The 15,079-nt window shown below is 45.3% G+C and overlaps 1 protein-coding gene across 1 annotated transcript in view; it reads left to right on the top strand.

Annotated features, from left to right (window-relative positions):
* LOC137367179 (dynein axonemal heavy chain 8-like) overlaps positions 1-15,079 on the top strand; it is a 2,062,041-nt gene that overhangs the window by 951,805 nt on the left and 1,095,157 nt on the right. Inside the window, exon 62 of the mRNA XM_068028615.1 lies at positions 3,213-3,366. Coding sequence (XP_067884716.1) covers positions 3,213-3,366 — 154 coding nt within the window. The remainder of the gene's footprint in view (positions 1-3,212; positions 3,367-15,079) is intronic.

The raw sequence follows: 15,079 nt of genomic DNA, 5'->3' as shown, positions 1-15,079 counted from the left end.
CATCACAACAATACTAAATTGGCCACTCATCAACATTTGGTAGATGTCTCTTCTCTCCTACTGAGTCAACCATGGGTCTCATTTAGAAATGAGGGAGACTGGCCTCACATATGCACTCAGTCATCTGCCATCATTCTCCTATGACCTTCCTATCATTGGAATGGCTTTGGCAAATGTGTGGCATTACACTTGTGGGAAAGCAGATCACAACAAGCTATCTGGAACCGCACCACTTACCTTGACTGAACAAAGGAAACCCTCTTCCTATACCGCACCCACTTACGATGGGTGGCCCCATGGCCCCACCTCCTATGCAGTCTCCACCCAGGCTTGCTTGATCAGGCGAGAGGACATCTTCTTGCCATCACTGGGGAAAAGGACATCCTGCCTTTCCCTTGTAGCCTGGAGAAGAATCAGCAGGGTGGCATCATTGAAGGGTGGGGCCACCCTTGATCGGATATCTGCCATGGTTAGTATGATGCCCAGGGGGCTGCTTGCAGATAAAATAGGCCTACTCCTACTCCTAATTCGTATTTCATATGTTTGTAAAATAACTTTTTGTACAGCACAGAATTTTAGACTCAGGAAGCTGGTAATGGTTGTGCAGCCACAGTCGCCTAATGAATAAGGTGTTGGCTGCCTAATTGAGGACTTAAGTCCCATTTCATGTGAAGCAATTTTCGGGGAAGTAACACATTCTGGAAACAGGGCTGTATTCTGTGATAGGCAGTTTCCTTTTGGGGGAAGATGGTAGCATAGTGATCATATCACTAACTAGTAATTCAGAGGCCCAGGCTAATGCCTTGGTGACGTAGGCTCAGGTCCCACCACAGCAGCTGGTAGAATTTAAACATATTGAGAGAGTGGTTAGTAAAGCATATGGGATCTTGGGATTCATAAATAGAGGCATTGAGTACAAAAGCAGGGAGGTTATGCTGAACCTTTATAAAGCTCTGGTTAGGCCACAACTGGAGTATTGCATCCAGTTCTGATCACCACATTTCAGGAAAGATGAGATGGTGCAGAGAAGATTTACCAGAATGGTTCCAGGGATGGAGGATTTTAGTTACAAGGTTAGTTTGGAAAAGCTGATTTTTTTCTCCTTCGAACAAAGGAGATTGAGGGGAGATTTAATAGAGGTGTACAAGATTATGACAGGCTTAGATAGACAGAGAAAAACTGTTCTCATTAGCAAATAGTACAAGGGCTAGGTGGACATAGATTGAAAGTTTTGGGCAAAAGATGCAGGGGGAAAATGAGGAAGCATTTTTTTACACAGTGGATGATAATGGCCTGGAACTCTCTGCCCACAAGGGTGGTGGAAGTGGAGTTGATCAATGACTTCGAGAGGGATTTAGATGGCCACCTGAAAGAAATAGACTTGCAGTGCTGCGGGGATCGAGCCAGGGAATGGGACTGACTGCATAGCTCCATGGAGAGCTGGCATGGACTTGATGGACTGAATGGTATCCTTCTGCGCTGTATATGATTCTGTGAATCTATGAATGCAGAACCTTTTAAAGATGGCGCCAGCATCTGCTCCAACATCAGGTGATGACATCAATCATGTCACCAATGCCACCCACTCCACTTGATTGGGGGCGACGGCTGCCTTTATACTAAATGGCTACCCGCCATGTAATTATGGCTGCGCAGCTACTGATGTCACAAGCAGGACCGCCACCACTTTGCACACCCACCGTTAATAATAAAATTCAGCCCATTAACTCTGCTCATCTCTCCACAGATGCTGCATGATCTGCTGAGTATTTCCAGCATTTCTTGTTTTTATGTATTTGCACTGCTTTGCACCTGATCTATGCTAGCTCTTCAACAGGAGCTCTCTACTCAAGTTCCATTTGTGTTAACTGTGGCTCTGTTGGTAGCTCTCTTACATCTGAATTGCATGGTTCCAGGTTCAATCCCACTAGGACCTGAACGTAAAAATCAAGGGTGTCACTTCAGTGCAGTAATGAGAGAGCTATGCTGTTGGAGGTGCCATCTTTCAGATGAGATGTTAAACTAAAACTCCATCTATTTGTATGTGGATATTAAAGACCCTGTGGCATTATTTCAATGCAGAGCAGTGAGTTATCCCTGGTGTCCTAGCCAATACTTATCCTTCAATCAACATCACAAAAACACATTATCTGGTTGTTATCACATTGCTGGCTGCTGTATTTACTGCATTATAACAGTGCCTGCACTTCAAAAAAAGGTACTTCAGAGGTAATACAGTGTTTTGCGATGTCCAGTGGTTGTATAAGGTACTATGTAACTGCAAGTTCTCCTTTTCTTTAATGATCTAACTCAGGGTTGTCCAACCTTTTCATGTGGGGTTGAGATTGGAGGTGTCTCACATGAGGATCGGTGAGACAATTTTGGCAAGATAAAGGCATTAAAAGTTATCTTACTATAAATCGGAGCAACAACAAAAGTGCATTTTTGTGAAGAAGCTTTAAATGAGACTAATTTATTGACTTACTTTCTGGTCACTATGTTGGACACTGATTTAGTGAGACACCTGACATTTTGTTCCTTGCCCGCACACTTGTAGTGATATGGAGTATTCTGGATAGATCTCTTTCTGTTAGGAGTGATCTTGATCACTGTCTCTCCCTCTCTCTCTCTCTCCCTCTCCCTCTCTCTCTCTGTCCCCTCCTCTCTCTGTTTCCTTATCTCTTTCTGTTTCCTTATCTCTCTCTGCCCCCTCTCTCTCTCTGCCCTCTTTCCCTCTCTCTCTGTGCCCCCCCCCCCCACCCTCCCTCTCTCTGACAGTTGCAGAGAGCATGAAGGCTCAGCAGATGGTTGATCAGTTTAAAAAAAAATCTCAAGTCAGTTTCACAGCTGACAGATCCTGACATCGGGAAGAGCAGTTTCTGAACTGCAGGTTTCTCAGCGGCCTTTTAAAAAACCCAAATCTGTCCGACGTTCAGAATTTGCTCTTCCATATGTCAGGATCTGTCAGCTGTGAAACTGACTTGCGATCATTTTTAAACGCCGGTCTGACAGTGCGGAATTTCACATCTCCGGTCACGGACCTCTGGTGAGGGTGAGAAACCGCCCTGGGTACAGTTTACATCCTTGGGCCAGATGGAAACCTTTGGCGGGCCATATGTTGGACAACCCTGCTCTAATTGAAGAAGTATTTAGGAAGGGGACTTTTAATCCACCAGTATTTCATTAGACTTTGGAATTGTTTTCCCCTGCAGGTATAATACTTACTATAAGAAAGATATTCAGATCTGGGTGCACAATCTGACAACATGCACAACTATAATAGAACAGTGGCTTTTAGTACAAAATCTGTGGGTTTATCTGGAGGCTGTCTTTATTGGAGGGGATATTGCCAAACAACTGCCACAGGTAATTCTTACTATTAACCTAGATATATGCATGTTTCTCAGACATTGTTTCAATTCTAGCACAAATCAATTACAAAGATACAGATTGGGAAATTTGTTGGCGCCATGTCCATTTTATAGGTGTTTGCTGGTTGTTACGACCAGTTGGGAAAGAGGTCTAGGGTTCCCTTTCAGCCTTTACCTGTTCTTACCGTAACAGAGTTTTATTTTTGAACACACTGTGTTTTTGGTCCCCCTTGGTGAATCCTTGTTCACCGCATTCCAATTATAAGGCAAAGAAACCAGCACAAACAGGCGTTCTCAGGTTTAAAGAAGAAAAGTTGAAATTTATGAAATTTAAACTCTAATTTGGTTAACGCCTATGGATATACGATGCACCCGCACTGGCATGCATACGCGATACACACATGCAAATAAAGACAGAAAAGAGCAGAAGAAAAATAAAGTGGAAAAGTTCGAGGCAATATCTGAAGAGTTTTTGTTACGGTTCTTTGAGCTCACTGTAGAGCCCTTGATTGTAGGTAGATCTTGGTTGGGGCCCAGTATTCTTCTTAAACATTGTTCGCTGTAGAAGACTTTTCTCTTGGGGTACTGCTTTTTGGCTACTTTCTAAAGAGTTTCACCACAGTCATCAGCGGTCTGGTAGGGCTTTCTCTGGGGCTGAAAGGTGAAAAGGAGCAGCCAGCAAGGCAGGAGAAAGCCTAAGCAGCAGGGGCAAAAGGGACAGGGTGTGCCACGCACAGGGTGCCATACCCACAGGAATCAGTAGAAATATTTTACAATGTTTGGAGAGGGTACAGAGGAGGTTTACCAGGATGTTGCCTGGTCTGGAGGGCATTAGCTATGAGGAGAGGTTGGATAAACTCGGATTGTTTTCACTGGAATGATGGAGGTGGAGGGGCGACATGATAGAGGTTTACAAAGTTATGAGCGGCATGGACAGAGTGGATAGTCAGAAGCTTTTTCCCAGGGTGGAAGAGTCAGTTACTAGGGGGCATAGGTTTAAGGTGCGAGGGGCAAAGTTTAGAGGGGATGTGCGAGGCAAGTTTTTTACACAGAGGGCGGTGAGTGCCTGGAACTTGCTGCCAGGGGAGGTGGTGGAAGCAGATACGATAGCGACGTTTAAGAGACATCTTGACAAATATATGACTAGGAAGGGAATAGAGGGATATGGGCCCCGGAAGTGCAGAAGGTGTTAGTTTAGGCAGGCATCAAGATCGGCGCAGGCTTGGAGGGCCGAATGGCCTGTTCCTGTGCTGTACTGTTCTTTGTTCTTTGTTTGTTCTTTGTAATAGGATGACCACTAGAACCTGAGGGCAGTATCATCAACCTGGGAGAATATTACCGGTGGGAGCCCACAGAGATCTGTTTTGGCACCTCTTTTGTTTAATAACCGCTTAAATGGATCTGGAGCTAGGCGCCACAAGTACAATGGCTAAATCCGTAGATGATACAAAGATAATATAGGTGGTTAACTCCAAAGCTGAAAAGGATAAGCTATGGGAAGATTTGAATACACACGGGAATTGGGAAAACAGGTAGCAGATGAAATTCAATGTAGAGAAATACAAAGTGCTTTACAGGAGGACAAAAAAATTAGGAAGGAACTATTACATAATTGGAAAGAAAATAACGGACATGTAAAATAAAAGAGCCTGACTGGTATTAAATTGAAACGATTGGAACAATGCTCAGGTGGCAGAAAGTAAAGCAAATCAGATGTTAGGATGTAGTGATAGGTTAATATTGAGTCAAATAGTGAGGTGATCCCACAACTTCATAAATTATTGGTGCGATTACATTTAGAATACTGTGTCCAGTTCTTGTCGACACAGTACAAAAGGATATTGCAATTATTGAAAGGATACAGAAGGATGCAAGCAGAAGGATTGAGCGGATGAAGAAACTGGATTATGAGGAGCAATTATCTCAATTGGTCAGCTATTTCAATTGGGCATGTTCTCACTGGAAATTAAAATATCTTTTGGGCCTCCTTATCTCGAGAGACAATGGATACGCGCCTGGAGGTGGTCAGTGGTTTGTGAAGCAGCGCCTGGAGTGGCTATAAAGGCCAATTCTGGAGTGACAGGCTCTTCCACAGGTGCTGCAGAGAAATTTGTTTGTTGGGGCTGTTGCACAGTTGGCTCTCCCCTTGCGCCTCTGTCTTTTTTCCTGCCAACTACTAAGTCTCTTTGACTCGCCACAATTTAGCCCTGTCTTTATGGCTGCCCGCCAGCTCTGGCGAATGCTGGCAACTGACTCCCACGACTTGTGATCAATGTCACACGATTTCATGTCGCGTTTGCAGACGTCTTTATAACGGAGACATGGACGGCCGGTGGGTCTGATACCAGTGGCGAGCTCGCTGTACAATGTGTCTTTGGGGATCCTGCCATCTTCCATGCGGCTCACATGGCCAAGCCATCTCAAGCGCCGCTGACTCAGTAGTGTGTATAAGCTGGGGATGTTGGCCGCTTCAAGGACTTCTGTGTTGGAGATATAGTCCTGCCACCTGATATGACTGCTGTTTTTAGTATTTTAAAAGGATAGGATAATGTAGACAATGATAAGCTGTTTCACTTTATCCTGAACTGTAGAAACCAAGGACATGGCCTGTAGTTGAAGGGGGATAAATTTAAAATTAATGGGTGATCTTTAAGGAGGAGACATTTCAGGTAAAGGCTAAGTACATTCCAACAGGGGCGAAAGGTAAGGGAACCAAAGCTGGGGCTCCTTGGATGACGAGGGAAATAGAGAATATGATGAAAAAAAAAAGATGGTGTATGATGCATGTCAGGTGAATTCTTCAAGCAAGAACAAGGGTAAGTGCAATAAATTGAGAGAGGAAGTGAAGAGGAAAATACGACTGGCAAAGAAAGAATATGAGAACAAAATGGTAGTTAACATAAAAGGAACCCGAAAAATCATCTTCCGGCATGTAAATAGTAATCGGGTAGTAAGAAACGGGGTGGGCCTATTAGGGTCAAACAGGGTGGTATATATATGATATTAGAGGTGCAGGGCAAGGCTAAAATACTTTGTATTGGTGCTCACTGAGGAAAAGGATGCTAACAAAACATCGGTAGAAGCGGAGATGGTAGAGGTAATGGATGAGGTGAAAATTGAGAAGCAGGATGTACTGGAAAGGCTGGCTATGCTTAGAGTGGATAAAGGAAGTGGAAATGGAGATAGTCGAAGGGCTTGCCATAATCTTGCAATCTTCAATAGATGCAGAAGAGGTGACAGGATTAGACAGTGGCAGATATAACACCTTATTCAAGAGGGGGAGCTGTAAGGATATTTATGGACTGGCCAGTTTAACATCTGTGGTGGGCAAGCGCTTAGAAACAATAATCGGAAAAAATCAACAGGCACTTGGAGAGCTTTGAATTAACTAAGAAAAGCCGCCACCGATTTGGAAAATGCAGATCATGCTTCACAAATCTAATTGATTTTTTGATGAAGTAACAGAGAAGGTTGATGAAGGGAAAGCAATGGATGTTGTCGGTATGAATTTTAAAGAATGCCTTTGACAAAGAACCACATAAAAGGCTGGTTACCAAAACTGAGCCTCATGGAGGGTCGGTATCAGCTTGGATAAAAAAAATTGGCTTAAGGGCAGAAAATAGCGAGTCGTGGTAAGTGGTTGTTTTTCGGATTGGAGGATTTTAGACAGTGGTGTTCCCCAAGGTACAGTCCAAGTTTTTTTTTTGATTTACAAAAATGACTTAGTATTGGAATACAGAGTAAAATTTCAAAATTAGCCCATGATACCAAACTTGGAGGTGTGGCAGACAGTGAGCATGATACCAATCAACTGCAACAAAGCATAGATAAGCTAGCAGAATGGGCAGATAAGTGGCAGATGAAATTTAATACAGAGAAATGTGAGGTGATGCATTTTGTCAAAAGGGACAGGGAGAGGCAATGTACACAAAATGGTACAGTTCTAAATATTGTACAAGGATCTTGGAGTTCATGTGCATAGATCTTTAAAGGCGGCACGACATATTGAGAGAGTAGTTAGCAAAGCAGGTGAGATCTTGGGCTTCATAAGTAGAGGTATCGAGTACAAAAGCAGCGAGGTTATGCCGCACCTTTATAACCTTCTGGTTAGGCCACAACTAAAGATTTCTTTAGGGAGGATGTGAGGGCCCTTGAGAGTGTGCAGAGGAGATTTATCAGAATGGTTCCAGGGATAAGGAATTTTAGCTACAAGGATAGCTGAGGTTGTTCTCCTTGGAGCAAAGGAGATGGAGGGGGGATTTTATAGAACTGTCCAAGATTATAACAGGTTTAGCAGGGCTGTGGGGATGGATCGGGAAATGGGACTGATTGGATTGCTCTGCAGAGAGCCAGCATGGACTCACTGGGCCGAATGATCTCCTGTGCCATTGTGACTCTATGACTCTAATCTGCAGGAACAAAGACCTTGATTTTAACCGCTTCCCACCCCATTACTCCACCACAATGGGTGGGAGAGAGTCAGATTAAAGAGTTAATTACAGGGAACATGACCCTAACACAGTGCACACACAACCGAGTGCCTGCCGTGGAATAGCAGCACATCTAATTGACTCTTTAAATTGGGATCTCATCGTGCAATTGGAAGCTTGATTTAAAATTGGCTGCTGCTTCACGGATTCCCAGCAGTGACAAATGAATTAAAATGTCGAGCAAATGTGAGGTCATCCACTTTGGACATAAAAAGGATAGAACTGGGTACCTTCTAAATGCGAAAAGCTAGAAACACTGGACATGCAAAGAGTCCGGGTACAAAGATCATTAAAATGTCAAGAACAGGTACAGAAAATAATCAAAAAATCTAATGGAATGCTAGCCTTTACATCAAGAGGAAAAGAATACAAAGGGATAAGAGTCATGCTTTAGCTATACAAAACCCTGTTTAGACCACACCTGGAGCAGTTCTGGGCACCAGACCTTAGGAAGGATATATTGGCCTTGCAGGGTGTGCAGTGTAGTTTTGTGAGAATGATATCTGGATTCCAAGGATTAAACAACGAGGGGTAATTGAACAAACTAGGATTGTATTCCCTGGATTTAGAAGATTAAGGTTGCCTTCGATTGAAGTTTTCAAGAAATTAAGGGCAACCGACATGGTAGATTGGGAGAAACTATTTCCGCTAGTTGTTGAGACTAGGACTGGGGATATAATCAAAAAATTACAGCCAAACCTTTTGGGAGTGAAATTAGGAAACACTCCTTCACGCAAAGGGTGGTAAAGGTTTGGAACTCTCTTCCGCAAATGGCTAGTCTTCTTCTTCTTTAGCCTCCTTGTCTCGAGAGACAATGGGTAAGCGCCTGGAGGTGGTCAGTGGTTTGTGCAGCAGCGCCTGGAGTGGCTATAAAGGCCAATTCTGGAGTGACAGACGCTTCCACAGGTGCTGCAGATAAAATTGGTTGTCGGGGCTGTTACACAGTTGGCACTCTCCTTGCGCTTCTGTCTTTTTTCCTGCCAACAGCTAAGTCTCTTCGACTCGCCACGCTTTAGCCCCGCCTTTACGGTTGCCCGCCAGCTCTGGCGATCGCTGGCAACTGACTCCCACGACTTGTGAGCAATGTCACAGGACTTCATGTCGCGTTTGCAGACGTCTTTAAAGCGGAGCCATGGACGGCCGGTGGGTCTGGTATCAGTGACGAGCTCGCTGTACAATGTGTCCTTGGGGATCCTGTCATCTTCCATGCGGCTCACATGGCCAAGCCATGGCTAGTGATGCTACATTAATTGTTAATTTTAAAACTAAGGTTGATAGATTTTTGTTAGACTAAGATATTAAGGATTATGGGCAAAGGCGAGTAGAGTTAGGTCACAGATCAGCCATGATATTATTGAATGGTGGAACGGGCTTGAGGGGCTAAATGACCCACTGCTGTCCATGTGTACCTATGATCCTGAAAGGAAGTGGGAACAAAATATGTGCATGTTTCAGCATTCTTTGTGGGCTGAGGAGCAGGAATGCCTTCCCACCTCAGGCCCCTCAAGGAAACCTTCTGTCTCCCCCAGCTCCAATTGTCAACCTACCGACTCCAGTCCCCATTGTCAGCCTTTCCAACCACACCCCCCACCAGCCCTTCCAATTGCCAACCACTACCCCACCTTCCAGCCTTTCTCCTGCCTCCAGATTGCAGCCTCTCCCATTGCTGATCACTACCTCTCTGCCTCCTTTCTGATTGCAGCCTCTCCCTCCCCTTGAGATTGCGGCCTCTCTCTCCCTTTGAGGTCCCTGTCTCTCTCCTGCTTCCTGATTGTGGCCTCCTCTCTGTCCCTCAAGATTGCCGCCTTTCTCCCCTTTTCCATCACGGCCTCCCTCCCCACTCCAGATCATGATCTCACTCCCTCGTAAGCTTGGGGCCTCTCATCCCTCCTTAATCGCAGCCAGTTCCCTCCTCTCCTCCCACTTGCAGCCTTTCTACCCCAACTCCTGATCGCAGGCTCTCTCTTCCCCCCGCTCGCCCCCGCCCCACACCATCCCCTCTTCCCTGTAAGTATCGGTGCAGTTATTTCAGTGAACGAGTGGTCAATCTGGGGATCAGGTTCCCCAGGGAGATGTTGGAATCAAGTAGGATTGATTCAATCAAATGACTATCAGTTAATTTTATTTCAGTAAATGACATTTTGGGATACCATATTCGCTAGCTCTTCCCCATGGTCCTGATCGTCCCCTTCCTCCTGGACTATCTGACAGACCTGTCCTTCTCTGCCCCCTTCCTGGCTGTGATATTGCTTTAACATGTTAATGTGGCACAGCCTCTGTTTTTTCCTTCGATCTGGGGTGTCGATTAAATAATTTACCTGGCTGATTCTTTTTGCACTCGGTATGGGCCATTGAACCGGGGCTTTCAGGGGTTTGCCCTGAATCGGGAATAATGCCAATATGTGGTCCCCAGGCCGAACAGTTCTGTCTTTGGCATGTTTATTGGCTTGCCTTTTCATTGCTGCCTGGGAGGCCTTGAGGTGCTCCTGAGCCACTGTGCAAGCCCAAGTGAGCTGCTCCCGGAACATGGAAATGTAGTCCAATATAGGCGACTTGCCCCCGTGCCCCAAAAACGTCTCTTTGACTAATTTCAGGAGGCCCCTCACATTGTGTTCATAAACTAGTTCAAAGGGGCTAAAACCGGTGGACTCACTTGGCGAATCCCTGATGGCAAACAGGAGGAATCCCAGCCCTTTATCCCAGTCATGGGGGTACTCATAGCAGTAGGCCCTGATCATTGTCTTTAGGATCTGGTGGTACCGTTGTAATGCCCTTTGGGACTGGGGTTGGTAGGCTGAGGACTTTAGTTGGGTTATGCCCAGGTTGCCTATGACTTTTTGAAAGACTCCAGACATGAAATTAGTGCCCTGATCTGTCTGGATTTCGACAGACAGGCCATAGCGAGTGAAAAATTGGGTTCGCCCCTCGACCACCACATTTGTAGAGATAGCTCGTAGGGCAATAGCCTCTGGGAGTCGGGTAACAACATCCATGATGGTGAGGAGGTACTGGTGGCCCCCCCTGGATTTCGGGTGGGGTCCCACACAGTCCACCGGCATTCGGCTGAAGGGTTCCGCAAAAGCGTGGATTGAAATTAGGGGGCAGGTTTAATTGGGACCCGGGTTCGATTCTGGGTACTGCCTGTGTGGAGTTTGCAAGTTCTCCCTGTGTCTGCGTGGGTTTCCTCCGGGTGCTCCGGTTTCCTCCCACATGCCAAAGACTTGCAGGTTGATAGGTTAATTGGCCATTATAAATTGCCCCTAGTATAGGTAGGTGGTAGGGGAATATATAGGGACAGGTGGGGATGTGGTAGGAATATGGGATTAGTGTAGGATTAGTATAAATGGGTGGTTGATGGTCGGCACAGACTCGGTGGGCCGAAGGGCCTGTTTCAGTGCTGTATCTCTAAACTAAACTAATTGCAGATTGGGGCTTCCCCACCACCTGGCACATGTGGTGGAATTCTGTAAAATCTACCACATCTTTGTGGAGTTGTGGCCTGTCAAAATGCCGTCTTATGCGAGCTTGGGTTTTCCGTGCCCCGACATGTCCTGCCATGGGAAGCTCGTGGGCCAGTCTAAGTATTTCTTTTCAGTACCTCGGGGGCACCACTATTTGATGAACCACTGCCCACTGCTCGTCAGCCGGTCTGTGAGGGGGTCTCCATTTCATCATCAAAATCTCATTTCTCATATAGTAGCACTCAGGGACTCCCACTGCTTCTTTTTCGGTTTGGGAAGTTTGTGCTAATTTTCTTATTACGGGGTCAGCTTATTGAGCCTCGACTCGGGAAAATCTGTCTAGGCCATCCTTTGGGTCATCTAATTCCCCAAAGAATGTTTCAGACAACCAGAAAGGAGGGCCATCTGTCTGCAGCAGCAGTTCAGTCTCCCCATGGCTGATTTGGCCATGGACCGAGTCACCACACAAACTGGGAAGATGCCTGGTACCTTCTCCTGTAATTGCTCGGTCTCCCTGACCTCTTTCGGTCTTTCTAACACTACTGGAGAAGCTACTACCTTCACCCCTTCCAGATCATTACCCAGGAGCAGGTCCACTCTGTCCGCAGGCAAATTAGGGACAATTCCTATGGTCACTAGTCCCAAAACTAGATCGCACTCCAGGTGCACCTGGTGTTAAGGTACGGGCCAATACTGCCCTCCAATACCGTTCACTAACACCCTGGCCTTCACGGCACTCAGGGGGAAAGGTCAGGCCTTTTCCCTGTAGAAGGGATTGGGTGGCCCTGCGTCCCGGAGTATAATTATGGGCTTGCTGGCCCCCACTTGAGAGGTATGGGGTTACCCTCCCTTCAGACACAAAATGCTGATAGCCTTCAGCGATTTTAGTACATTTTCCCATACTCACAGTAGCAGTTTCCCTGGGTCTGACTGCTGCTGCAGTTAAAGCTACAGCTTGCTGTGCTGTGCTCTTCTTCAGGATTCCTTCTCCTTCACTGAGCAGGTGTGCCCTGATTAACCCTACAGGTTTTCCCTTTAGTTTCCAGCAGTCAGCTTTTAGATGACCTGCTTTATTACAATGGAAGCACACAGGTCTCCGGGTCTCACTCCTGCTCACAGCACTTTCCTTTTTGGATTGAGGAGGACCCCTGTGTCTCCTGCTTGTCTTTCTCTCCCAGGACTGCTTGGGCTCCAATCACCTTTCCACCCTTTGCCCTTTTCGGATTTGTGGGGATGATAAGGAAAATTTCTCCCCTGGGAATCCAACTTATAGATTAAAGCAAATTCATCAGCCAGAACAGCTGCTTGCCGGGCTCGCTGAACCCGCTGCTCCTCTACATGGTTCTTTATGGAGAGTGGGGGAGAGTGTTAAAATTCCTCTCACAGAATTACTTCTCTGAGATTCTCATAGCTGTACTTTAAGAGCCCTCAGCCACTGGTCAAAAGCCAGCTGCTTACTTCTTTCAAACTCCAGATAAGTTTAATTAGCTTTGTTATGACCAGGCGAGAAAGGTGTCTAGGGGTCCCTCTCAGCCTTAACCTGGTCTTACTGTAACAGGGTTTAATTTTTAAAAACACTGTATTTTTAGCTCCCCTTTGGTGAATCCTTGTTCACTACTTTCCAATTATAGACAAATAAACCAGCACAGACAGATTTTCTTAGGTTTAAAGAAGAAAAGTTGAAATTTATGAAACTTGAACTTAAACTCTAATTCGGTTGATGCCTACAGATACACAACGCACCCACTCTAGCATGCAAACGTGTTACAGACATGCAAATAGAGACAGAAAAGAGCAGAAGAAAAATAAAGTGAAATGTTTGAGGCAATATCTGAAGAGTTTTTGTTACGGTTCTTTGAGCTCGCTGTAGAGTCCTTGATTGTAGGTAGATCTTGCTTTTCATTCTTCTTAAACCTTGTTCGCTGCAGGAGACTTTTCTCTCTTGGGGTTCACCTCTCTTCAGTGAGCCCAGAGGCTTGCGAGAAAGAGATGGGAGCAAATAGGAGAGATCTTCTCAGTCCAGGAGCAAACAGATATTCTCAGTTCAAACTGTTTGTACAATTCAGAAAAACTTAGGTTGCCAAGCAGGTTAGTCATGTGACTAACTGGTCTGACCACGTCTTGGATTGTATCACCTTAGCAATCTCTGGAATGCTCCTCTTACACACATTACCTGGTGATCAAGGTCCATTGTGGGTTGAATGTGTCAGGCAATGGTCCTTTGTCCACCTAAGCACCGTCTGTTCATATGCAAATGTATTTTCCAGCCATGGCTGATCCGTTTAACATGTCCTTTCTTCACTCCAATAACAGTTTAAAATCAATGTCCATGACAATATTAATGTGCCTCATTCTTGGCAGGTGGGGGCCGAGCATCATAGCTTGCTTTTTGAGGGTTCTAAACGTTTGGCGATAGGCTTCGGGTACTAATTCATATGCCCCCAAGGATAGCAGTTTTTGTTAGTTCATAATTTGATGAACTCGCATATGGCAACAGGGAATAAACCTCATGGGCTTTTCCAGTTTGCTTGCTTTGTAATAATAGAGGCCATGTCTCAGCTGGCCAGTTTCTCAAAAGACACAAAAAATGTTTCTACATCTCCCTCATTGAATTTTGGGATTAATTGAGAAAGTTTTAACAATTCTGCACCCAGCCCTGAATTACGCTCCTCCATATTGGCCATGCTTTCACTGCAATTTCTCTGTCGCCCCCTAGTTAATTCAAGACACCTCAGCTCTCTCTCTTCACATTCCTTCCGTAATGTTCTTTCTCTCTCACTCTCCTGCCTTTCATTTTCTTCACGCTCCTTCTGGAAGGCTCTTTCTTTCTCCCTCTCCTGTCTCTCTCTCTCTCTCTCCTCTCATTCAAGTTTCCTTTGTTCCAATTGTAGCTTTGCTGGCAATACCCTGTTGGGCTCTACTTCTAACCTTGTTTCTGCTTCTTCAGATTCAAGGGAAAAATGGTTGGCCACTAGCCTTAGGAGTTCAGACTTCCTAGCCTTGCCACATACAGTGATCCCACACTGATCAGCCATTTTCCTCAACTCCTCCATAGACAGTGCTTTTCACTTATCCCAAGTTACTTCACCCTGGCTTGGGGAGCTACTAGCTTCAGTGGCAGGAGTTAGTATTCTAGCACATACAACCACAAGAAAACCTGTATTGAAATCTTGCTCTTTTTTGATTGGGAACAATTTGGTTTCCCACTTCCAATTTCCCTCGTTTGTCTGTGGCTAAAATCTAGGATGGTAGCCCCCAAATTTCTGTTCTGACCCAGTGAGAGAGGGGTCAAGGGATTCCCTCTCAGCCTTCACCTGGTTTTAACGTAACAGGGTTTAATTTTTCAAACACTGTGTTTCTCGCTCCCCCTTGGTGAATCCTTGTTCACTGCTTTCTAATTGTAAGGCAAAGAAATCAGTCAAACAGATTTTCTTAGATTTAAAGACGAAAGGTTGAACTTCATTAAACTTAAACTCTAATTCGGTTAACGCCTACAGATATGTGACTCACCCACGCTAGCATGCATACGCGATACACACATGCAGATAGAGACAGAAAAGAGTCCAAGAAATACAATGGAAAAGTATGAGGCAATATCTGAAGATGGTCTTGATTACTGTTCGAGCTCGCTGTAGCATCTTTGATTGTAGGTAGGCCTTGCTTTTCGCTGGGGCCCAGTATTCTTTTTAAACTTTGTTCAGTGCAGGAGACTTTTCTCTCTTTGAGGTTCACGTCTCTTCAGTGGGTCCAGAGGCTT

Source organism: Heterodontus francisci, chromosome 3 (genome assembly GCF_036365525.1).
Source record: "Heterodontus francisci isolate sHetFra1 chromosome 3, sHetFra1.hap1, whole genome shotgun sequence".
NCBI classification, from domain to species: Eukaryota; Metazoa; Chordata; class Chondrichthyes; order Heterodontiformes; family Heterodontidae; genus Heterodontus; species Heterodontus francisci.
The sequence above is the reverse complement of the archived record's forward strand: the minus strand, read 5'-3'. Positions and strand labels throughout refer to the sequence as shown.